At 31.8% G+C, this 10,750-nt stretch overlaps 1 protein-coding gene across 1 annotated transcript; it reads right to left on the minus strand.

Annotated features, from left to right (window-relative positions):
• Nucleotides 1–4,444: 4,444 nt before the first annotated feature.
• LOC128648281 (homeobox protein HMX2-like) lies at nucleotides 4,445–6,783 on the minus strand. Its single transcript, XM_053700908.1, has 2 exons — nucleotides 6,469–6,783; nucleotides 4,445–5,668 (listed from the first exon to the last, which is right to left on the minus strand). Exons 1-2 carry the CDS (start codon nucleotides 6,683–6,685, stop codon nucleotides 5,115–5,117), a joined length of 771 nt encoding a protein of 256 aa, XP_053556883.1. The 5' UTR covers nucleotides 6,686–6,783; the 3' UTR covers nucleotides 4,445–5,114.
• Between the last annotated feature and the right edge of the window lie 3,967 nt (nucleotides 6,784–10,750).

Raw genomic sequence — 10,750 nt, forward strand, 5'->3', positions numbered from 1 at the left:
CATTGTAGGGCAAACATGCTCTAATTTGTTAGCTTGTGTAATTTTAGCATGATTGACCCTGAAATTATATGTTTCACTCCCACAAAGTGCTTAAACACATATGGGTTGAGCACAATCTTTTAAGAACACTTAGCAAATTATTTATCTCCAAAAATCCCCATAGAATTTAAAATGATAGAAAGATTAAATTTGACATGTGTATGGGCATTTACACTTTTAAGGGAAGTACTTTTTCAAAATAATTCCAATAGAAAAATTCTTCTAGTAAAAGAGCTTACTGTTTTTTTAGTGGCATACGCGTATATGCTGTGAGTATCCCATGCACCGGCATTTATACATCACTCCCTCTCTTGTATGGCACAAATTAAATCTTCACTGATGCAATACACACCACCGCCAGCTCTGTGAGCAGTGTTTGAATCCTGATCCTTTTTTAACACAAAGCATATGTGCGTATGTCCCTGAAATAGTAATAACTTTACTAGATATATTTTTGCTAATGGCAGAATATTGCAAAAACGCTTTTCTTTAAAATTGAAATCCATTCATGCAAATTTCAATTTTGGCATTTCCATCCCTTTAATGGTGAAGTTTGTTGAAAATCACTACATAATATTTGCTAAAGGACTGTGGTTAGCCCCATAAATTTCTGCTTAGAGCAGAGAACTGCTGGTCCCAAACATGCATGGCCAATAAATGTGATTGCCTCTGAGACTGCCTCTGCTGATTGGCTTAAGAGCAATGTCCACTTCATTCTGTATCCTGAGCAGAAATTTGCAGCTCCCTATTTTTGTAATTAAGTACATAGAGATTCAGGGTAATTAATTTAGACAATGTAATTTTTGCACTACAATGTCATGTAACCCTACATTTAAACAGCCAAGTTAGAGCAAATGCATTTGTTCATAGTCAAAATATGTTATTACTGTCAGGTTATACCCCGTTTCTTAAAGGGATAGAAAGGCCAACACTGAAACAAGCATGGGAGCATTTCAATTAAAACATTGAAGAATTTTTCAGATATACTTTTATTAGCAAAAATGCTTCTAGTAAAAGTAATAACTGTTTTCAGTGGCATACACAAATACCCTATGAGGGCCAATGCACCAGTATTGAAGTTTAGAGAGCTGGCAGAGGTGCTTATTGTGTCTGTGAAGACTTCATTTGTGCCATACAACAAGCCACTGCAAACTTCCTGAGAAGGTGTAGTGTTTGAATACTGGTGCATGGACCTCATGGGATATGTACATATGCCAGAAAAAGAGTAATAACTTTTACCAAAAGCATTTTTGCTAATTAAAGTATATTTCAAAAATGCTGGCGTTTAAAATTGAAATGCACTCATGCATATTTCAATTTTGAGCTTTATATCTCTATAGACAATACTTATTTCATAGTACCAAAACTAACTCCTATGACCCTATTCTCATTTGTAAAGCAAAGTCCATAAAATAAAATCACATGTACAGTGTCCTTTTAAAATCCATAGTACATTTGGGATTTCAATATAAGAGAATTATTATATTATCTTTTACAAATAGACTTAATAATAATAATAATAATAATAATAATAATAATAATAATAATATAAACAAATGAACCAAAATAAAAAATAAATGATGATAAATCCCCCACCCTTTTTGTCAGAATTAACACAGTGATTTGAAGCCCTCAGCCCCCTTTGCTGGGCCAGAAACACATGCTTCCCCTTCTCTGATCATTTTAGTAATGCCTCTTGACCTCAGATGCTCTCTTTGCATAGCCTGGGGATAGAGAAACTTGTTCCCAAATCTGTCTGTGGATTCAGTTAAGAAAGGAGATGACCGCTTTTAATGATGTACTAATATATTTGCACAAAACAAAAGGTCTAAGGTGACTAAATACAGTCATGTGATACTTGAGAATGAAAATACACAAATACATCGATTTAAAAAAAAAAAAAAAAAAAATCACCAATCACAAATAGTTCAATGTTTAATCCATCTCTTGATTATTATACAAGAAGATGTCATCTGGCTACAGTGTAACTATAGCTTATGAAAAGATCTTGCTAAATATTCTTAATGTGTTTATAAATCATCTGTAACATTTGTTGAGTGTGTTTTTACTTGGGGTAAAAAAAAACCCATCAAAGTAGAGAGCAACTTCTCAAATATTGTATCGTTTTTAGGAATTGTAGTTAAACAATTACATCTGATATTTCAGAATGAATTTGCCTGCTTTTCTTATGCCATCTAATTATAAATACATTTTATTATATGTATGCTGTTTAGTAATGTTATTGAAATAACCATGGGCTGTTTTACCCTGCTTAATATTCATCTGCTTTGCCAGTCCTCTCTACTAAAAAAGGGGGTAGAAAAATAACATTTGAAAGGACATATATAAATATTTCCTATTAAAATCTTTTATTTGATCCAATAAACAGTTAAAATTGATTATAATGTATTTTAAACTATGAGCTATGACTCATATTTTCGCTTTTAATCTACTTACATATATAATAATATTATCCAGGGATTTAAAAATGGAATTAACAACGTGAAATGTTATAAATAAATAGCAGAATATATTTACAGACCATAAGTAGCTAACTGATGGGTAATATAGTGTATGTGTCTCCTACATTATATTTATTGAATATTCAAGTTTTAAGGGTTCATTTAAATTCAAAATATTTCCACCGACTTGTACTGAAACTTTGGAATACAATTATTTTCTTATAATTAAATTTGAACATTCTTTACAAGTAGTGTTAAAAAATAAATGGACTTAAAATAAAAATATGATGGTCCCTGAAATAAAAACTTCATCAAATTATCTTTAGTTGAACCGACTTTTAATATTTTTTTATTGTTTTTTTTTTTGGAGTAAAGAAAAAAAAATGTGCTACAGACAAATTGCATTTAGCTTGTGAAAAAAATGATGTTTAGGTCATAAGTAAGTAAATGATCGCACTCATTAGAACTGTCAAACACATTATTTCAGCACAAAGAGGTGTGCCAAAAAATCGACTTAATTGGGTCATTTAACATTACAGTTTTAAGGGTATCTAATGACAGATGATGAACTAAATAGTCTAAAATACCCCCAGGAAGCTGAAGATTTTATCTTAAATTGATTTCAATTTGATGAGGGTTTGTTTTGATTAAAAAACACAAATTGCCTATTTACTTAAGGTATAAACATCAGGACTACGGCAAATATGTTAATTATTTTACTCCCAATGTGAACTTGGGAATGACTTATTGTGTAGGAAAGTTAGTCTTAAGACCAATTATGGGTAACTAAAATTTATTTTGTAGTATTATTCTACATAGATTAGTGCTTGTAATTTTATAATTACTAGTATTGTTAGCAGAAAGTGTGGGTATATTAACTTTTTATTAAAACTAGATGCAAAAAAGGCACATAGGTATTTTTAAATCTGCTTTTAAAATTTGCAATTTGGAAAATAACATAACGGTGATAATATACAGTTGGACATAAAGAATAATTACCTTTTTCCCTATATATGAACTATAAAACTATTCATCATTTTTACAAAAAAATAACTGTATTAACAATTTTGAGAATATTTTCCTCAGTAATTGCATTCAAATGTATTCTTCTAAGCTGCATTTAATAAATGTATTAAAATGTTTATGTCAACATGAGAATTAGAAATAAATATAATTATATTGGCATCATTAGTTTACTTTTCGTTCCCTTTTTTGTCTTTCACATCAGTCGAAAAATCGATATAATTTGTACTCAAATTTGAAATTCTTTCATTGATTTGAACATATTTCAATGCTTTTTTTAGTGCAATGAATTAAATAATGCAGCATAATGTATAGTTTTTTATTATAGAAAGAAACGTTTTAAGACCCTTTTCATTTATTTTACAAACCGGAACCCTCCCAAATTCTCCCTGATCTAAAATATATTTATTTTTTCTGTACCATACGATACATATACACTAATCAAATGAATGCTAAGATGAGGTTGGTTTAGTAAGTACAGCAACTAGTAAAGTTATCTATTCACCCCTGACTGGAAAGTTTATATAGGTGGAATAAAATGTGTAAGCTAAGTAATAACAAATAGTTATAGGTTCTAAAACACTAAAATGTATTTATATTTTAGATGTAATTATGTGGTTCCTAATAATAAGATATTATATATTCAAACACTATAAAATTGTGAACCTTTCATTGTATTGAAGAACTTAAGAATTTAGTTTTTCTTTATGTATATTATATGGTTAGATGATATTCCAGTTGCAAATTTATAAACTATGGCACCAGCAAACATCCCCATTAATATAGTCTAAAAAAACTATTGCAAATCTAAAATTACAAAAATAATCATTTAATTTCTCTATCATCTATCAATCAATCTATATCTATCTATCTATCTGTCTATCTATGCATTTAATGTATATAAAATAATGAGATTGAAGTTAAAATATCCAGCGAATTTTATTTTATGGGATTGGTTTCAAAAGAAAATACGTTATTAATAATATTTATTATATACAATGGTATACAATGATAGGTAGTTTAGAAATAAAGAAATTATACATTTTGTGCAAATTTCTACATTTTCTGTTCCACTCCTTGAAAAATAAATCTTTTGCACAACAGAAAATTAGAGAGCACATGTTTTCTTTGGTTCTTAAAAGGTCATTACACTATTATAGTTGATGATACAATAATGGTTATCGTAATAAATTAAGTAAACAAATATCATATACATCTAATTTTCTATGTTTATAAATGTAAAAGAAAATCCCATATCATTTATGTGGGAAAATATTGAGATACAAAAATATTTTGTATTGTAAAATTGCTGACCTAATTTGAATAGTAATTCATTATTTCAATATTCAGAAAAAAAAAGAGGCTGTGAATTTGATACGTAAGTATGCAGTGACTGATAAAAACAAGTATTTAAGAGTGCAAAAAAATCCCTTTTTAAAATATTTTGCATAGGAAGTACAATAATTCATTTGTGATTTGTAGAAAGAGATAGTACAAAAATAAATGTACATGCTATAAGCAGAGAGAAATAATTCAACAGTCTTGAACTGCAAATAAGCAGTTGTTACATGATTGTGTTATTTATTAAGTCTATACATCTCCATCAGCTAAGCTGTAATATTTGCCTGGGTTTGGAAAGCACAGGTAAGGAATGGCACTCCCAGGATAAAGTAGAGGATAAGACATTGGAAGAACACATCTGTTTAAAATACTATTGTCTTTATAAATGACTGGGAGCGATACAGCCTGTGTCATATCTACAGGTTGATCTGCTGGTACAACTCCTTCCAGTTCAGCTGTCATTTGTCTTTTTAGTTTATTCCTTCTGTTCTGAAACCAGATTTTCACCTGGGTCTCAGTTAGCTGCAAAGAATTTGCCAGACAAGCCCTCTCAGCACTGCTGAGATAACGTTTCATGTCAAAGGTGGACTCCAACTGGAAGATCTGAGTCTTGGAAAATATTGTGCGTGTCTTCTTCTTTGTCAATATCTTGTTTTTCTTGCTAATTTTATCTGGGGATGGGGAAGGTTCATCATCTGAACTGCCAGGGCTTTCTGGTCTGCAGTGCAGGTCTCTGTGCTTTGGGGTCTGATCAATGCAATAGGTGAGGCCTTGTGAAGTGGTCAGGAGGCAGCTTCTGTTGGCTGCAAAACAAGGAGTTCAATATAAATGATCAGCAGTCTTGCATTGCATAATTCTAATTACAGGAATGAAAATACACATACATTTGTATTTTTTAGACTGAATTTTTATAAATAAAATGTTTCAAACATTAGAGTGAGTTTGTCACATGTTAGGGGAATTATGTAGAAGATAAATTATGTGCTTAATTTAAGTTGCAATTTAATATACTCTATAGCTTTACTGTGTGGGAAATTACACACATCATACATCTGTAGAGGATACACATAAACAATTAATAGCTTTGCTTTTTACTATTATTCTGTATTAAAGGCAATGTGCATCGCTTTGAACAACACAGGCACACAACATTTATAGTCATAGTAAACATGTGACCTAGTTTCTTTTAATAAAGCGTAGAAAAAAGACAACATATGCACTGCCATTGTATATGCCATATATTTGTATGGTGAATTAGTTTGAATGCCACATTAAAATGCTATTGAAATAAACATCATCAAAAAAATCAAGAATTGCATCTACTTTGTAAAATAATAATTAAATATACTGGGTTAACATGGAATTGCTAATAAAGAATGAAAATGTTTTGAAAGCCTCTCATTTTTTTATCTGTACAACATACTATATACAGTAAATTCCTTGATTCATTAAAATGATAAAATGTAACCAGTAAATGATTATAGCTAACAATGGCTGTATAGGTTTTGTGCCATCTATATACAACTCTATAAAAGCCTGATGAAGAGCAGAAGAATAAAGAGCAATCTGACAGCAAATGATCAGAAATTATGTGACACTTTACCGTGTGCTGAAAACCGGTTCCTTCCTTCATTTTCTGATTCTGTGTCTTCACATTCATCCTCCTCTCTTTGGTCGAGGACATCTCTACTGGCTGCTATGGACCTGGCAAATATGGCTTTAGGTTTGTTGGACTCTGCTCTACTGCACTTGAGCTTTAAGATACTGTCGATGGTGAAGCTCAGAGAGGCAGGTTTGCATGACTCCTGGCTTTTATTCATGATGTCCCTGAGTCCCAGTTCAGATTTGCTTTAATATGTTAGAAGATCCGTGCTAGTGCATGAGACACACAACAGCATGTGTCCCACTATGAGCAGTATTCCCTGTGTGCAGAATAGGGACTACAGCATCAAATGCTCATGAATAGAGATCAACAAAGCAGGAAGGCAGATCACAGGCAGCCTGGGCTCCTATTGCTCAGTGAGAAGAGGTGGGGCCCTGCTCCCTGTGAATGGCTGTTGCAAGGTCTGGGCTACATACCGTAAGTAAATTGTAAGAGGAAACTCAACAGCAATACAGAATGACCCTGAGTGTGTGTGAGATTGTTATTTTATGCAATTAACTGCTTTCAGTATCATTCATCTTCTATCTGTATTCTATTGTAAGACTGAGATCCTGTTTTGATTTTCAGTGTACTTTGTAGAGAAGTTCAACTTGAGTGAAGCATAAATTCTGACAGCTCAATTTTTGCGCACATTAGTTTCATATGTACTGTAATAATACAATAATAACAGCAAACAACAATAATATATACATATTGGCTAATATACATGATTCAATATTAAATAAATATATTAGAAAATATGTATGTAAACCAAAATAGATAAATATAGAATAAAATATTAGCTGAATAGACCAGTGTTTCTCATATTACGCAAATCACATTGAAATGGACATCAACAGAGCTGCATAACTCCAACCCAACAGAGTAAAACTGGCACTCAAATTGCACAAGCATATCTTCTTCCTGTCTACTTGCTTTACATTGTTTTACAAAAGCTAGAGACTTGTAGGCACAATGTTTTTGTGGAGCCCTTACTCACACATAAGCATTGTTATTAAAATATTTTAATTTTCTCATATAATGTCCATACTGTGGCAATGCACATGAAAAGTTTGAGCAACACAACAAATACTTTTTGTAACTAATCATATTATTAGGAGAGTATTCACTAGATTCTAGTAGGTTGTTTGTAGTATGGTAGACGCTGTGTAAAAATGGTCATGTAGAAATTGTGCAGTGTATACTAAATGGATATCGAATACTTTGTGAGTGGGCTATAGAGTGTTTAGATGTAGATAAAAATAATTTTGAAAGGTACTTTATTTATTTTGTCCTCTTTTATCCTGAAAATTATGGCATTAGTAATTGCACCTCCATATTGAAACCTAGTGTTCCATTATCAAATAATCTGTTCTGCTGCTTAAAATGTGTCACAGAGCATGCAAACAATGGCTGTGAGGACTATAACGATGATTAAAGGGCCATAATACCCAAATGTTTAAACACTTGAAAGTGATGCAGTATAGCTGTAAAAAGCTGACTAGAAAATATCACCTGAACATCTCTATGTAAAAAAAGAAAGATATTTTACCTCAAAAGTTTCTCAGTAGCCACATCCCATTGTAAAGGACTTCTAAGCAACAAATCAGTATCTCTGTCCCGGGACAGCAGAAGGAGCAAGCTTTGTGCACTCTCATCTTATTTCCCTATTCAGTGTAAGGAAGTTTACAATGAAATCTCATGAGGGTTAAAACAAATCTAATGAGATCACAGTAAACGAGTTAATGACCTCAGCACTGCTGATGCTGATTGGCTGCTGTTCCTTTCTTCATTTTTTATTTTTTTTTACCTGCAGCTGAGCAGCAGTTGAGTCTAACTTTTTTTATACAGAACTTACTCTGCTTAGTTGAGGAAATTGTGAGGTAAAATATCTTCCTTTTTTACATAGAGATGCTCAGGTGATATTTTCCTGTCAGCTTTTTACAGTTATACTACATCAGTTTCAAGTGATTTAGCCTATGAGTATTATGTCCCTTTAAGGGACTTTAATTCCTAATAGATAAAATTACTAAAATTGATATATTCCACCTAGCCATTCTATGCACTCTTTATTCATCCTTAATTGTCCTTAGCAGAAGAAATTAGGTAAGAAACTTAGGAGTCAATATGTTTGCAGCCATTACTTTATATACATTAAAGTACATTATATAATTTAACAATTACACTTTTCTGTTCAACATTTAAACAAGGGATTTCATTTTTTAAATAAATCTACATCTTTTATGTTTTACCCAGGTTAAAAATGAAATAGAACAACCTTTCACTTTAAAGCAGTATAGAGCTCTCTGAACTATAATTATATATAATGGTCAAAGAAGGAAATGGTTGCAATCTATTCACAATCACAACCAGACAAGTTTGCAATAACTGTGTGCACAATAAATGAAAATTAGATTGAGTCAATTAAAATAACATCTCTAAATTGGCTATTTTCGAAAGCCAAGTTGATTGTAAAATCATCATTTATAACCAGTTTGCAACTAAGCTATCTAAATAGCACAGGCTTGTAACTAGTGTGAGCCTGACTTGTCATGATCTTCATCCACAGACTTGCCAGAGTTATATAAAAAAATAGCAATCCAGGAACACCAAGCTAGTAAACCCCACAATCTACAATACCAATATAAACATAAAACTACAGTGAAATGTCTCATTTAAAGGAATAGTCTACAATAGAATGTTTATTGTTTTAAAAGATAGATAATCCCTTTATTACCCATTCCCCACTTTTGCATAACCAACACAGTTATATTAATATACTTTTTACCTCTGTGATTACCTTGTATCTAAGAACCTTCTGACAGCTCCCTGATCACATGACTTTGTTTTTATTATCTATTGACTTGCATTTAATACTGTGTTGTGCTAATTCTTAAATAACTCCCCAGGCGTGAACACAATGTTATCTTTATGGCCCACATGAACTAGTAGTCTTGTAAAAAGTAATTTAAAAAGCATGTGATAAGAGGCGACCTTCAAAGGCTTAGAAATTAGCATATGAGCCTACCTAGGATTAGTTTCAACTAATAATACCAAAAGAACAAAGCAACTTTGATGATAGACTGTCCCTTTAAGGACCACACATTATTGTAAGTGAAACATTATTGCAATATACATTCATTATTTATTTTGCAGCATTTTGTTGTAAAATACATCTAAAACATGTGTTTGTTTCAATTTCTCCCAGGGAGACTTGGGTTAATACTTTAAAGGGACAGTGCACATACAAAATAATGTTATATAATTCTGCACATAGTGCAGAATTATATAACATTATCTTAGCGGCAGCTTTATGAAACTAAAGCATTTCCTGATTTTTTATTTCAAAGTTGGACTCCGTTCAATGTTCTACTGAACGAATCTTGTTGTTCAAAAGCGCTTTGCGGGCGCGCTGTCTAGTCAGTAGAACCTTGAGCGGAGTTCAACTTTCAAATAAAAAATCAGGAAATGCTTTAGTTTCATAAAGCTGCCGCTAAGATAATGTTATATAATTCTGTGCACTATGTGCAGAATTATATAACATTATTTTGTATGTTTACTGTCCCTTTAAGGCAATTTATGCAAACTTTTCTTTACTTTTCGCCTCCCTCTCTAAGCTTCTCTACTTTTAAAAGGTGCATTCTTTCAAAAGTTGGATTATCAGTTTTGCATCAACAATCATGATAGGCAAATCATTATTTGCAATAGTAATCAAGTTGAATCAGTGCTAGACCACATAAAAGGACCAATAAACTTTACATTTTAACAATCAATGCATACAATGTTTCATTATTGCAAGTGCAACATTATTGCAGTATACATTCATTATTAATTTTGCTGTCTTTTGTTGTAAAATACATCTAACATTTGTCCTTGTTTTCTTTCTCCCAATGAGGTTTGGGTTAATACTTTTAGGCAATTTATGCAAGATTTTGTTTACTTCACCCTCCCCCCTAAGATTCTCAGCAGTCACATGTTTGTAAATGGTGGATTATCAGTATTGCATCAAAAATCATCTTTGCAATAGTAACTGAGTTGAATCAGTGCTAAACCACCTTAAAGGGACACTGAACCCAAATTTTTTATTTCGTGATTCAGATATAGCATGCAATTTTAAGCAACTTTCTGTTTTACTCCTATTAACACATTTTCTTCATTCTCTTGGTATCTTTATTTGAAAAGCAAGAATGTGAGTTTAGGTGCCGGCCCATTTTTGGTGAACAACCTGGGTTGTTCTTGCTGA

This window comes from Bombina bombina, chromosome 2 (assembly GCF_027579735.1).
Source record: "Bombina bombina isolate aBomBom1 chromosome 2, aBomBom1.pri, whole genome shotgun sequence".
Taxonomy (NCBI): Eukaryota; Metazoa; Chordata; class Amphibia; order Anura; family Bombinatoridae; genus Bombina; species Bombina bombina.